This window comes from Pleurodeles waltl, chromosome 2_1 (assembly GCF_031143425.1).
Source record: "Pleurodeles waltl isolate 20211129_DDA chromosome 2_1, aPleWal1.hap1.20221129, whole genome shotgun sequence".
In the NCBI taxonomy this organism is placed as follows: domain Eukaryota; kingdom Metazoa; phylum Chordata; class Amphibia; order Caudata; family Salamandridae; genus Pleurodeles; species Pleurodeles waltl.
In genome coordinates this window covers 728,933,471-728,949,365 of record NC_090438.1, presented here as the reverse complement: position 1 = coordinate 728,949,365, position 15,895 = coordinate 728,933,471, and the positions used below count along the sequence as shown (strand labels likewise).

Below are 15,895 nucleotides of genomic sequence, written 5' to 3'. Positions count from 1 at the left end.
CTGCTAGTACCAAGGGCCCTGATGCCAAGGAAGGTCTCTAAGGGCTGCAGCATGTCTTATGCCACCCTGGAGACCTCTCACTCAGCACAGACACACTGCTTGCCAGCTTGTGTGTGCTAGTGAGGACAAAACGAGTAAGTCGACATGGCACTCCCCTCAGGGTGCCATGCCAGCCTCTCACTGCCTATGCAGTATAGGTAAGACACCCCTCTAGCAGGCCTTACAGCCCTAAGGCAGGGTGCACTATACCATAGGTGAGGGTACCAGTGCATGAGCATGGTACCCCTACAGTGTCTAAACAAAACCTTAGACATTGTAAGTGCAGGGTAGCCATAAGAGTATATGGTCTGGGAGTTTGTCAAGCACGAACTCCACAGCACCATAATGGCTACACTGAAAACTGGGAAGTTTGGTATCAAACTTCTCAGCACAATAAATGCACACTGATGCCAGTGTACATTTTATTGTAAAATACACCCCAGAGGGCACCTTAGAGGTGCCCCCTGAAACTTAACCGACTATCTGTGTAGGCTGACTAGTTTTAGCAGCCTGCCACAAACCGAGACATGTTGCTGGCCCCATGGGGAGAGTGCCTTTGTCACTCTGAGGCCAGTAACAAAGCCTGCACTGGGTGGAGATGCTAACACCTCCCCCAGGCAGGAATTGTCACACCTGGCGGTGAGCCTCAAAGGCTCACCTCCTTTGTGCCAACCCAGCAGGACACTCCAGCTAGTGGAGTTGCCCGCCCCCTCCGGCCAGGCCCCACTTTTGGCGGCAAGGCCGGAGAAAATAATGAGAAAAACAAGGAGGAGTCACTGGCCAGTCAGGACAGCCCCTAAGGTGTCCTGAGCTGAGGTGACTCTGACTTTTAGAGATCCTCCATCTTGCAGATGGAGGATTCCCCCAATAGGGTTAGGATTGTGACCCCCTCCCCTTGGGAGGAGGCACAAAGAGGGTGTACCCACCCTCAGGGCTAGTAGCCATTGGCTACTAACCCCCCAGACCTAAACACGCCCTTAAATTTAGTATTTAAGGGCTACCCTGAACCCTAGAAAATTAGATTCCTGCAACTACAAGAAGAAGGACTGCCCAGCTGAAAACCCCTGCAGCGGAAGACCAGAAGACGACAACTGCCTTGGCTCCAGAAACTCACCGGCCTGTCTCCTGCCTTCCAAAGATCCTGCTCCAGCGACGCCTTCCGAAGGGACCAGCGACCTCGACATCCTCTGAGGACTGCCCCTGCTTCGAAAAGACAAGAAACTCCCGAGGACAGCGGACCTGCTCCAAGAAAAGCTGCAACTTTGTTTCCAGCAGCTTTAAAGAACCCTGCAAGCTCCCCGCAAGAAGCGTGAGACTTGCAACACTGCACCCGGCGACCCCGACTCGGCTGGTGGCGATCCAACACCTCAGGAGGGACCCCAGGACTACTCTGATACTGTGAGTACCAAAACCTGTCCCCCCTGAGCCCCCACAGCGCCGCCTGCAGAGGGAATCCCGAGGCTTCCCCTGACCGCGACTCTTTGAACCTAAAGTCCCGACGCCTGGGAGAGACCCTGCACCCGCAGCCCCCAGGACCTGAAGGACCGGACTTTCACTGGAGAAGTGACCCCCAGGAGTCCCTCTCCCTTGCCCAAGTGGAGGTTTCCCAGAGGAACCCCCCCCTTGCCTGCCTGCAGCGCTGAAGAGATCCCGAGATCTCTCATAGACTAACATTGCGAACCCGACGCCTGTTCCTGCACTGCACCCGGCCGCCCCCGCGCTGCTGAGGGTGAAATTTCTGTGTGGACTTGTGTCCCCCCCGGTGCCCTACAAAACCCCCCTGGTCTGCCCTCCGAAGACGCGGGTACTTACCTGCAAGCAGACCGGAACCGGGGCACCCCCTTCTCTCCATTCTAGCCTATGTGTTTTGGGCACCACTTTGAACTCTGCACCTGACCGGCCCTGAGCTGCTGGTGTGGTGACTTTGGGGTTGCTCTGAACCCCCAACGGTGGGCTACCTTGGACCAAGAACTAAGCCCTGTAAGTGTCTTACTTACCTGGTTAACCTAACAAATACTTACCTCCCCTAGGAACTGTGAAAATTGCACTAAGTGTCCACTTTTAAAACAGCTATTTGTGAATAACTTGAAAAGTATACATGCAATTTTGATGATTTGAAGTTCCTAAAGTACTTACCTGCAATACCTTTCGAATGAGATATTACATGTAGACTTTGAACCTGTGGTTCTTAAAATAAACTAAGAAAAGATATTTTTCTATATAAAAACCTATTGGCTGGATTTGTCTCTGAGTGTGTGTACCTCATTTATTGTCTATGTGTATGTACAACAAATGCTTAACACTACTCCTTGGATAAGCCTACTGCTCGACCACACTACCACAAAATAGAGCATTAGTATTATCTAGTTTTACCACTATTTTACCTCTAAGGGGAACCCTTGGACTCTGTGCATGCTATTCCTTACTTTGAAATAGCACATACAGAGCCAACTTCCTACACTTGGGAAATGTAGAATCTTACTTGGGGATTCAGCTTTCCTAAATAAAACCAAACATTGAAAAGTTAGTCGCCGAGATGCAGCACCAGCCTTCCCATTAAAGTTTTCCAATATAAAATAATATCTTTACTAATTTGAGTATTTGTTTGGCGTGTACTTGTTTGTGAATTACTGTTTTAATGTTTGAAATGTAAATCGTACAAATTTCTTGGGGGTCCCCGGTTTCCAGTAGTGATTCAGTGGGGGTCCTCGGGAGTCAAAAGGTTGGAAAACACTGCACTACAGTTTAAAAAACGAATGATTCTGCACCATGGACTGCTTGGCCAACATTTCTTTGCATTTTTTCGTTTTACAAGGAGCCTGCCCTGCAGCTGTCCAAACACTTCTACCGAACCCTCATTACCGCTTGTAGTGTTCTGCATCTTATGCATGCACTGCAAACATCATTCTTTAAATAGTTTATTCCTATTCAAAGATGGCTGCATAGCTAAAGTATATTCAAGCATTCCTCCCATCACCTTTTGTGTGTTTGATGCCTTTAGAGTTACTTAGCCTCCCTTTAAACTCACCAAGCACAATAGTATTAAACAGGTGAGAACAAATAACATAACAAGCAATTGTTATCTGCTTGTGTTGATTTGCATAGCGCACTAATCATTCAACAGGGTATCCAGGTGCTTGGGCAAGGTGTGTGGTTCCGAGGTGCTTATATGTAGAGCTAGGTCTTCAGCATCTTGTGGAACTCAAGAAGTGAGGAGGAGGAGGCTCTGATAAGTTAAGTGAGGTTGTTCTATGCCTTGCGTGCGATATCGGAGAATGAGCGACCTCCCGTTTTGCTTTCGAGGGGGGGGAAGGGGGGAGAGAAGGAGGAGGCTCTGATAAGTTAAGTGAGGTTGTTCCATGTCTTGCGTGCGATATTGGAGAATAAGCGACCGAGGAGGAGGAGGAAGATGAGGAGGAGGGGGGGGGGGGGGTCTGGTCTGTGTACGAGTTGTTCAGAGACTCCGGAGTTTAAAAAAGTAAAAACTAAAAAAATGGAAAAGGGGGAGGGGGGGGTACTGCTGTAGTCGGGCCTGCTGGTGATGAACGCTTGTCATGCTGAAAGTAGTAAACAGAATAGTTATCCTATTCTCTGTTCTTTTGTATAAAAAAAAAAAAAGTTGCTATGTTCCTCTTGCATTTGTATTCCCCATTACCACTTCCTTTTCTACACCCAGAACTATTATCGTACTTTGATACAAATAAACAGCTTTGGAAAAACTGCTGGTCTTATTAGGCAAAAGTGAAACACATGTTAGCTGAAAACTTGTACTTCACATCTGAACCAGGTGCTTGAAAATGGGCCTAAAATTTAACTGAGAAAGGACGACCGAAAAGTGCGATAAAAAGTTCAGGCCTGGTCACAAATATGTCCCAATTTGACAAATCGCTTCTATGTTTTAACAAAATGAACCCTTTCTGATTTGGTGGTCAAAAAGTTTGCATCCCACCAGTGCAGACCGATTGTATAAAGATATGTCACACGAACTATTTTGTGCAAACAGTAAATGAAAATATAACTTAAATCCTTCTATTTTCCAAATAGCCTGAGAATTCAACGTGCAAGCCAACTCCTACATGTGATTATTCCGATTTCCCACTCAACCCTATTTTTTTTTAAATCCCATTTCTTTGTCAGTACTGCCTTCCCCTTTGCTCCACATAAATCAACCTTAAAATTGGCACACAATTTGTATCATCCGTTGAACCGTCGGAGGTGGGCTAAAAAAGGGAAAGGGTCGTCTGACTAAGTGATTTAAATGTGGGGCATTACAGGACCACTAATACTGCACCATACCTTTATTCAAATGTCTACAGACAACATTTTCAGTGTGTGGTGTACAGCTTTACAAGTGAAAATGATATTTGCATTAAAGCAACAACTCATTTCGCAGGCCTTAAAAGCAGATTCTACTTTCTGCAGTGGGAGTGATATTGTAGTGCTGATAAATAATTTAATCTAGGTACAGTCAAAGTCAGCTAACTATTCCATTCGATGCCACATTGCAGGGTCTATAAAAGCAAAATCTGATCTACCGCTGGAGAATAATTCTGCCCCGTCTCCACGAGGGAGCCTGGCTGACGAAACAGGAAGTGCAGAACTGAAACCAATAATCACAGTCCCTTGAAGGATAGGTGTTATGCCGCTTTGCTCCCAGTAAATATTTTAATAAAGTGTTGCATTGAAGATATGGCTTTCAGCTCTTCAGCAAGACTATGGTCTGCATTATTATGTAGCACTAAAGTACCACTGAATTAATTTAGACTTCTTGGCTGTATAGGTGTTGAGTTTTCTGAAAGATCGTGAGCAAGCTCACTCCTGTTTGAAGGATAGCACATTACAGTGAATTGGAAGTTCTCTTTGCAGGCAACTCACCCTCACCTCCCCCCGGGAGAATACACTGATTACTTAAAACGGGGAGAACATTTGAAACCAGCCTTTGCTTAATTGAGTAATTCCAATCTGTGCCCAATTATTTTGAATTTGCATTTCATAAATAAAACAAACGTCATAGGAGTTGCTGTTCGACAGTACTACAGGGGTAGGAGAGTCAAGGCTTCCTCTCGGGATGTGAGAAACAGCACCATATGTGAAAGCCTCCTCCACCCACGTTTCATGAAGTTATCTTAAAGTTTAATGTTAGAGTTAAAGGCAAACAGCAATAACAATTTTCTGTTCTAGCTGGATGATCAGAAAAAGCACACCCCCTAGTGATGCAAGTGAAGCACTCAAAATGGCTAACTCCATACGTAATTGTTTCACCATATAAGAAAATGGTCAGTGGTAGTATATACATTGCCGTCAAAGCTGCTAAACTAAATTACTACAGCAAAGACACAGGCTAACATACGTCTCCCGGGGTTTAGAAGGATACTGAAAACACAGCTCTTCCACGTATTAAAATTTGTGGACAGAACAGAAAATCAATGTCACTGTCAAAACGAAGTGGGGACTTAGTAACACAAACAAACCTGAAGGATCACATATTTGTGACCTAAAAATTAGTGTTCCAAATTCAGAGACGTTTTGAGGAATTGGCAAAGTGGGCTCTAGACCACGGCCCCCCACTTTTAAAGGGGACTCCTCATTAACCTTTCAGAAAAGCAGCCTAGAGGTAAAAAAAAAAAAAAAATGACCAGTTTGTTTACTTAGTTTCATTTTTTTTTTTTGAGCCAGACTAGGCTGTCTGACCAGTCCAGCCTCTGTCCAGGGTAGACACAAAAACCCCCCACAAATACAAAAAATATATATATATATTTTATTCTGGTTCGATTCAGCAAGCATGCGAACCTTTTAAAGTGTATAGGCTCAGCCTTGCTGTCCTGGCCTTTGTCTTTATTCAGCATGTGACACATGGTGTAGTAAGGATTGGCATGATGTGGTTCCTCTGTGATTACGTCACCCTCTTGGGGCTCCTGCCAGGTAGTGCAATCACAGCTTGCTGCTTTCTGACTGAGTACACGTTGCTCAAAGCATAGGCAGTGCAGTAAAACAAAAGCACCCACAAGGTAAGTGTACCGGAATGCTTCCGACAGACTACCTCCAATGTGGCAACATATTGTGGGTACAGGCCGTGGCCGGACCGCTGATCTTTCTGCTTTTGGTGCCAGGTAAACCATGTGAAGTGCTGCATTATGTTCCCTACATGATTGCATCCTTCCAGATGAAGCCACTGCAAGGTAGGTGTGATCACAGCCTAGAGCTACCTCACACAGAGTCCCTGTTCCTCACGTAGCCTGAACTGGAGTGAAGTAAACATACATAATACCCTCTGTATGCAAAGCCCCAAAAATGAGACAACAATCCACAGCACCACATGCAAAGGGCAGGTTCAAACTGATGCTCCGGTGCTGGCCAGCCAGAGAGAAATAGTTTGCTCTAATATTGTGCCCAGTTATAGGCTGGCCAAAGACGACGATTGCCAATGATACCAAAGTCGTTGAGGGCATAAATGAGCTTAAAGTGGAATAAATTTAGAGTTGCTCTGAGCAGGGGCCCACAATTTATGTTTTGGCCTGGGGCCACCAATAACCTTAAGATGTGCCTGTCCAGATAAACAAAGAGACTAACAGGTTGCATTTTGAAGAGTGCCCTATAGCTGATGGCCCTTCCAAAGTAAATTTTACTGAGCTCTTGTCTCAAAACTCACTGACCCCACTTGTACAGGAATGACCCCAAATATGTTTAACTGTATTCTACAACAAAACTACTGCCAACTAAACAACGGTATATTTCATATTCTATACTGCATGTCCTCCATTCCCTTTAATCACAGAGACAATTAGGAATGCAAACCAATACTTAACTAATCCCCCCCCCACCCAAGCCTTTCTGTGCTTAAATCCTTGCAGACAGTATAGGAATGGACCCAACCCAACCACCTTTCTGCATGTTTCAATGTAACACTTATGTACATATGCTGTTTGTTTCACCTCTTTCAACCCAATGCATATGAAAGACACAACATAGTAGTGCATAGCACAGCTGTCCAAGCACGTTTATTATTCTAGTGATAGATGCTTAAAGCTATTAAATATACTGCCTGTTGGTGCCAGCCTCATGTGAGTAACTGTTATAACCTTCAAATATTGGCTACTGACAACCTATTCACTGAGAAAGGGGAATTTAAAGCATGGTCAAGCATTGTGAATTCCTTTATCCTGAGAGCAGAAAGCATCACCAATTTGTTTGAATGGGATTTAGGAAGCTATCTTCACCGAGGATGTGTATATATTGTGTGGTTTTAGTAAGCACCTGATTACCTAGAAGGCACCCTGGTGCTGAAGAAAAAAAAAGAAACGTTTAGTGGACACCAGACAAATAGCTAAGATTTTAGTGTTTTATAGGAAGGCATAATATCAGTGAAAGAAGATAGGCTGGAAACGAATTCCCCAGTTTGGAGGTACAGACAAAGATGCCGCCCCCCCCCCCCCCCCGATCTGGTCTTGATACTTTGAGACCATCACAAGATCAGCAGAAGAAGATCTCCGAGAGAGTGACTCACTCACAATGGCGAAGGTAGGTGGGCCTTCGATATCAATGGGCTTTGAAGACCAGGCAGAGGGATTTGAATGTAATCCCCCGGCTAAAGGGAAACCAGATCCGTTTTTCCAAGTGCTTCGGGAGCAAAACTTCTGCTAGGCAAGGCCTGCAACCACATTCTACAAGCAATTAATAATTAATACTGGCGATCCTAAAAACAGAGAATGGCTGTGATCTGGGTGGCAGAGTAGCTGATTACAGGAGTAACCAGCAGATGTTGGCACTAGAGTTTAAGGCTCTTCGTGAAAACGGAGCTGTACATGCAATCTCAGTGTTTTGAAAAGTACTTCAGTACCTTGTCGGGGGTAGTAAGTGTTACACAGACCTAAAATACAACAGCTCGTTCAATTCAAACCCGATGAAACTTTTGGTTTATCACCAGAGTGATTAGGAGTGACTCCCTACAACAGAAGAGGAGTTTAAACATGCATACACTTCCTATTGGTAAGTTACCTAGCAGTTCCACTATCCAGACACGCGCGAGGTATAAGTGTGAACTCTTGACAACGTACAAGTATACTATAGGTACACATTATAAGTGCGCGCAGCAGTCATGTACAGGAGCACACCAGATCTCCAAGAAATCAAAGTTGAACCAAAGTCTTACAAAAGAAACATTGAGTCTTGTCCTTAACGCATCCACGATTTTGCTTTTAAAATGCAGGATAAATAACGCCTATCATTTGCCCTTAGTGCCCGCCCCTCCATTGGGTATGTGTACGGTGCAATCACAACACATATGCGGCGCGTGCAGAGAATGAATGGATGGACACGTCAGCCCCGAGCTCGGGGGAGGGGCCCACAGGCAGAAGACAGACCTCGAGAGTCAACTTAGTGCAGACATCAGATAATAAGCAAATCATTAAACAACCGTAATTTAAGGTGTTGTCATTTTTCTCTTTCAATTTCTGTAGACATTCATCCTGACAAACAGACACAAGGTGACAACTGGTTCAAACGGAATGGTCCTGGTTGTAACCCTTCCCACGTCTGCAAAAAACATGGTTCACCGCTGATTTCAGTGAGATGGTCCTTCAAAATATCTCATTCCAATACAGGCGAAGCAATAAATGCAAGTAAAATATAAGAAAGCAACACCAAATTCCCACTAGATGTCTCTTAAAGAAAGCCACCGAGTTCCTGGAGTGACGCTGGTTCTTCTTGAAAGAACAAACATATTATGCCGGGAAAGGAGATTTAGCTTTAAATGAAAGTTCCAATGGAAGTCGTTGGTCAAAACCTTCGCGACAAGCCGAGATTACAAAACTCCACCATCTACAAAGACACCCACCACCTCCCTACAGCGCGCAGATGCTGCACTTACCTTTCACCACGGAGACAGGGAAGGCCAGCAGCAAAAGCAGGAGCATTTTATGCAAGGTCCTCATGGCTGCGACGGGCTACCAGGGTTCAGGATTAACTTCAAGGTACTTGTACTGCGCCCTCCTGCTCGAAAGGAGGGCAGTTCGCGAAAAGGTTTGGCTCTGGCCCTTGTGCCTACGTATAACAAGCGCGACGACCCGCCCCCACCCCAGCTCAGACGGACGTGGCTCTCGGAAACCATAGAGACAGCAGTGAACTGCCAGATCACCCTTCAGGGCTGGTGCTGGAATAGAAGGAGGACTAAGAAAACAACGCTCTCTGAGTGACGTAGTCACAGGGGCGGTACGATTAGTGCTACATTGTAGTACATCATTGTGCCCGCCATATTAGAGTGATTGTGTTTGAGCTGCCTGTTGTTTGGTGGGGCCCCCCCTTCAAAGCCAAGACCGGTTTATTTGGCAGGAGGGTGACCAGCTTGACTGATTGCAACTTTTACCACTCTTCGTTGATTTAGACGTAATGCAGGGGCGATTTGCCGGTTACTCGAAGAAGTGTAATACATTGGCTAAAAAAGTGCCACTTCCTATTATTGTCAAACGCTTGCGCACCAGTCAAGTTTTGGGCTTGCCTATGTGTGACATTTCCATGGTTTCTGTGTACTCATGAGTGACATTCAACGACCAAATGTAAGTCAATTCGAGTGATACTTTCTTGCGCATAAACTCACGCAATTAAGTGCGTGGACACATACAAACATCAGATATTACGCTCTGGCAATGAGAAACTCTAAATAGATCGTGAAACTGCTGAAAACCCCTGTAATGAGGGGTTACTAGCCTACTATTCCAAAAGCCCAGCACAGTTCAAACGTGAAATTTTGTCACAGAGTATCTACAGTAGCCCAGCACTTCACAGAGCAGCAGCCGGCAGCTCATTGTAAGTTGGCGCGGAGCCCTCTCGCCACTTTAATACAACACGCAGACACTTTGGGGCATATTTATACTCTGTTTGCACCAAATTAGTGTCATTTTTTTTTACTCTAATTCGGTGCAAAACTAACTCCATATTTATACTTTGGTGCTAGACCCCTCTAGCACCAAATTTATGGAGTTAAAGTCATTTTTTGAAAGTGGAGTCCTACTTTGCCTTAATGAGATTCAAGGTAGGCGTTCCCGTGCAAAAAATGACTCTATGGCCTTAACACCATATTTAGGGGCATATTTATACTCTGCGGCGTATTTATACTCTGTTTGCACCGAATTAGTGTCATTTTTTTTAACTCTAATTCGGTGCAAAACTAACTCCATATTTATACTTTGGTGCTAGACCCATCTAGCACCAAGGCCCTTATTTAAACTTTTTTTGCACTGCATTAACGTCATTTTATGACACAAAAGTGGCGCAAACTTACAAAATATTGGCCCTTATTTATACTTTTTGCTGCAAAACTGCACTAACTCAGTTTTGCACCAAAAAGTTGAGCACCGGCTTGCACCATTTCTGTGCACCAGCCGGGCACCATATTTATGGAATGGTGCAAGCCGGTGCAAAGGGTAGGCTAGAGTTTTAAAAAATGACTTTAGTCGGGTGGGGCTGGCAGTATAGAAGAAGAGGGTTTAGCACCAAAAAATGGCTTTAGGCAGGTTAGAGTAAAAATAAATGACTCTAACCAGATTAGCGTCATTTTATGGTGCTAAACCTACCATGCCACATGACTCCTGCCTTAGGAAAGGCAGGAGTCATGCCCACCACCCCAGTGGCCAGCACAGAGGACAGGGGTCCCCTGGGCATGGCCATTGCACCCGGTGCCATATATGGGGGCCCATTTCAGGGCCCCCTATGGCACTTTCAAAAATAAAATGCACTTACCTGTACTTACCTGGGATGGGGTCCCCCATCCTCGCAGTCCCTCTAGTGTGGGTGGGGGTGCCCCTAGGGCCTAGGGAGGGCACCTCTGGGCTTATTCCATGGTGTTCCACCATGGAAATAGGGCCACAGGTCCTCTAAGACCTGCCCTGACCCAGGTCTTAAAAAATGGGGCAAAGCAAGCTTTGCCCCATTTTTTGACCCTTCCTCCCTCCTTTGCACCATTTTTACATGGGAGTATAAATATGGTGTTAAGGCCATAGAGTCATTTTTTTGCACGGGAACGCCTACCTTGCATCTCATTAAGGCAAGGTAGGTTTCCACTTCCAAAAAATGACTTTAACTCCATAAATTTGGTGCTAGACGGGTCTAGCACCAAAGTATAAATATGGAGTTAGTTTTGCACTGAATTAGAGTTAAAAAAAAATGACGCTAATTCATTGCAAACAGAGTATAAATACGCCCCTTAGCGTCAAAAAATGATGCTAATCTGCTCAGAATCATTTATTTTGACTCAAAACTGCCTAATGTAATTTTTTTTTTAAGCTAGCCTACCCTTTGCACCGGCTTGCACCATTCCATAAATATGGTGCCCAGCTGGTGCTAAAAAATGGTGCAAGCCGGTGCAAAACTTTTTGGGGCAAAACTGCCTTAGTGCAGTTTTGCACCAAAAAGTATAAATAAGGCCCTTTGAGGGTTACTAGGGAACTGCCGAGTCAGCAGTCCCAACTTTATTTAATACCTCGGGCTATGGCCCGCTTTCGCGCCCTTGCTGGGCAACAAAGTATAGGAGAGCCCGAGTGGCTCTCTACAACCCTCCAAGGCTTTAATTAAAGAAAGAAAGAAACAAAGACCAAAGAACCAAAAGGGAGCGAGAGAGGGAGAGAGAAAGAGAGAGAGAAAGGAAAAGGAAGACTGACAAAGTGAAGATTTAACAGAAAGGTCCTTCAGGGTATCGGATCATCACACAGTGGGCATTACCACACCACTCTCAAGTTACCCAGAGTCTGTCACATCCAACATGTCTTTTAGCAGGCAAAATCTCTAAGTCTCTGGCTGGGCGCAGGGTTAGGCCAGAGGTGATACCTCTCACTCTGACCACCTGACACCAAGTCACTAGCTTCGTCTACTCATCACGCCGATGTGGAACATGGCGCTTCTTGAACACCTGATCTCTCCTCCTTCCAATATTCTCCTCCTCCAACGGCACCCTCTTCTTCTCCGTCCTCTTCTCTGGTCTCCTCTGACACACCCGCTTGCTTGAAACATGATATGTTTCTCGTCACTTGTCTTTCTCCTCTGCAGGCGGTCACCATGGTCCCTCTGACCACCACGACCTTCCACACCTCTGGTTCAAATGGGGTCTGAAACTTCCCTCCCGGGACGCCGGTTTCTCACAACTACTAGGTTGTCCACCTGAAGATCAAGACGTCTGGTTCTCCTTCTGGCGGTCGACTTTTGATTTGGTCCGCAATCAACGTTGTTGCATAGCTCCTACATCCAACTCAGGGGGCTCCCACGGAGAGTCAGCCGGGATTCAATCCCACAGAGCTACCTTGAACATCAGAGCAGCTGGTGCACAACCAGTAGTGCTGTGGGGCGTTTGTCGATATGCTCTCAGGAACTGATGCAGACATCTTTCCACATCTTCGCCTCTTTCCACACCGATCCTCGAAGCTCGATAAGTGCCCGCATTAATCTTTCTGTGTCGCCATTGGCCTGCGGCCAGTATGGCGTGATCTTGCGGCGGTGTACTGCAAACCCTTCTAGGTAGGTCTTGAATTACTGTCCCTGAAATGGTGGACCATTATCTGTTCGGATTTCATCAGGGAGCCCAAATGCCGCAAATGTTCTCTCTATCACCGGTCTCACACTCTCAAAGAAGGTGGAAGTCACTACTTCCACTACAGGAAACTTCATGTAGGAGTCAATAAGAACTGCCGTTAGCCTCTCATCGGGAAAACTTCCAAAGTCCATGCTTATTTTCGACCACAGCTTCCGACTGGGAGGTTCAGTGACTACTGGGCTAGTGGGCTGTTCAATGGAGGTGATTAGACAAGAGTGACAGCCTCCTACAAGGGTGTCTACCTTCGAGTCCATGCCTGGAAACCAGACCTTGGCTCTGAGGCACCCCTTTGTCTTGGCCACTCCCTGATGTCCCTGATGGGCTAGCTCCACCACCCTGTTCCATAAGCAGCGTGGAAGCCCTATTTTCTGTCCCCGCAGGAGACCATTGCACCCCACGGACAACTCATCCTTCACTTTCCACATCCCTTGCATGGCTGCCATCTCCTCTGGGTCATAGGTTCTCACACCATCTAACAAATGTTTCCACTGTCTCCTACTCAGAGCCTCTTTAACACAATTGAGAACAGGATCACTTTCCACAGCATCTGCTATATCACCCACTGTCAAGGCCACAGGGCAGGCAGCCTGGACCACCATGTTTATGAAACTCTCCATTCTTTCATTTTCATCTTCCTGGGACGCATTCGGTGGTGTTGTCGGGGGATGCCTTGACAGGTAGTCTGCTGGATTTTTCGCATCAGGTCGGTAGATGACCTTAAATTCGTATGGTTGGAGTAGGACATCCCAGTGCTTAATCCTCGGAGGAGCCAGCCGCATGAATCCGGCAAACAACGATACAAGAGACTTATGGTCCGTGACCACTTGAAATTCATGGCCGTACAGGTATAGGTGGAAGTGTTTGCACACCCACTGAATCGCCAGCGCCTCTCTCTCTACCTGTGCGTATCAGGCCTCCGCAGCGGACATAGCCCTGCTGGCATATGCTACAGGGGCCCATTCCTGGTGACGCTGCTCCTGTAATAGAACCGCTCCCATCCCCATGGGGCTGGCATCTACCTCCACTTCTGTCCTCTTCTTGGGGTGGAAATACACCATGGTCAACCTGTCTAGTAGCGTCCCTTTTCACACCGTGGAAGGCTTTGTCTGCTTCTGGGCTCCATTCCCACTTATGAGTCTCCTTCGTGAGCTGTCTGAGTGGTTCCGCCATTCCTAGTAAACTCCTGACTTCTGTCGCACTTCGAGGAATTGGCGCCTGGCGAATGGCCTCTACCTTTCTCAGGTCTACTTGCAGCCCATCCCTCAAGAAGATGTATCCAAAGAAGTCAATCGAGGTCTGGCAGAATGCACACTTCGTCCTGTGAAGTGTGAGGCCCGCAACGGAAAGTCCCTGCAGCTTGGCTCTTAAGCAGCGATGATGCTCCTCACGTGTCTCTAAAAAAATCAGGATGTCGTCACTCAAGTTGATCACATCCGTCAGGTCTGAGAGTGTCTCTGTGATGGCGTTTTGGAATACGTCCGCCGCTGAAGACACCCTAAAGCTCAGCCATTTGTAACGTCGCAACCCCAGGTGGGTAGAGAACATGGTGATATTCCGACTGTCAGGATACAACTCCAGCTGATGATAGCCAGAATTTAAGTCCAACTTCGAAAACCATTGGGCTCCATTCAGGTCTGCAATTATGTTGTGCATTGTGGGCGTAATGTGACGCTCTCTCTTAATAGCACGATTGGGTAAGAGCATGTCAACACAGAGGTGGATGGCCCCAGGCTTTTTCGGCTTGGGCGCGATTACCAGTGGCGAAACCCAGGGGATAGGTCCGTCAACTTTTTTAATCACCCCTTGGTCCTCCAGCATCTGTAGTTCTTTCTCAACTGCTGTCCTCAGATGAAAATGCACTCTCCGGTGTCGCAGCACCACTGTTGTCACATCAGGGTCACTATGCAGCTTAACTCACTTGCCTTTGATCTTTCTCAATCCTACGAACAGTTGTGGGAAGTCATTGAGGAGGGACTCAGTGTGTGATTCATATACCTGGCATGCAAAGAAAACGAGTTCAAGGTCTTCTGCAGTGTGGCACCCTAGCAGAGTGCCTCGGTTTCCTTTGACCACATAGAACTTGGCTTTGGTTGCGTGTTCTTCAATGGTGTCGGACACTTCTATGGTGCCTTGCAGAGGAAGCGGGTCGCGCCCTACATAGGTGTAAATTTCTGTGTTGCTGGGCAACAGGCTTGGTTTGGGAGATAATTATTGGTACATTGTGTTATCCATCACATTGACCGAAGCGCCTGTGTCGATGAGCACCGTTGCAGGGGTGCTGTTGATCATGACTGTGTTCATGGGGGGCGGTCGCCGCTTATGCTGTCTCCATCCTGTGAATGAAATGACAAAGATGTCCTCTTCGTCGTCCTTCTCGTACATCGGCATCTTTGTGTCCATGCGCCCTCAGGGCATATTGTCCTCAGAATTTACTTTCTTTACGGTGGCCGCCTTTCCTTTGAACTCCCATTGCCTGAGTGTTCCCATCCGGCACATCTTGGCGAAGTGGTTCCCTTTTCCACATTTGTTACAGAATTTACCTCTCGCTGGGCATCTGCCCGGTGTCTTGTGTTCGTAGCCACAGCTGCCATATGTCCGTCTCCTTGTCTTGAGGTGCTAAGCTGCTGCACGGGGATCTGGCAGGCTTGGATGGCGTGAACCTGTTCCTCTTTCACAACTGGTTGTCGCCGATATTGACTGCTCCCTCACAGCAGCCATGGCATCGGCACAGACAGCCGAGAGTTCATGGAATCGCGCTAGAATCAAGATTTCATCTAGGGAGATGCCAGGCTGCAGCATTATAAGTTTCTGTAGCATGTTTGACCGACATCCTTGGATAATTTGCGCACAGATTTCTTCGTGTTGGTTGAGGCCTACACACATGCTTGCTAGCTTCCTCAGTCTGGCATAGAACATGTCTACGGATTCCACATCCGTCTGCTGGGCTTGACGCAATTTAAACTGTTCATAATCGGGGTTAAGCTGGGGGTCTAAATATCTATTTAGTGCAGCAGCGCAGCGTCGAAATCCCCCGCATCACCTGTGTTGGGGAGTGAGTCAAACAGCTTGTGAAGTTCGTTGCCTCCCATGTGTAGCATCAGCGACCTGCTGACTGCGCCATCTGTTTCCCTGGTTGCACAGAAATAGTTCTCCAGGCGGCCGAGCCAAAGGCGCCACCGTGGCAGGGTCCACTTGTTGACTGAATGGGGGCAGCGCAGCCACTGCAAATGGGCCCATGCAGGGGCGTGTATGGGTTGCTGCTCCCGACTCTGACACACA

At 46.8% G+C, this 15,895-nt stretch overlaps 1 protein-coding gene across 1 annotated transcript in view; it reads right to left on the bottom strand.

Annotated features, from left to right (window-relative positions):
* Positions 1-9,087, bottom strand: part of SSR1 (signal sequence receptor subunit 1) — a 112,593-nt gene extending 103,506 nt beyond the window's left edge. Inside the window, exon 1 of the mRNA XM_069217298.1 lies at positions 8,906-9,087. Coding sequence (XP_069073399.1) covers positions 8,906-8,969 — 64 coding nt within the window. The 5' untranslated portion in view covers positions 8,970-9,087. The remainder of the gene's footprint in view (positions 1-8,905) is intronic.
* Positions 9,088-15,895: the final 6,808 nt, after the last annotated feature.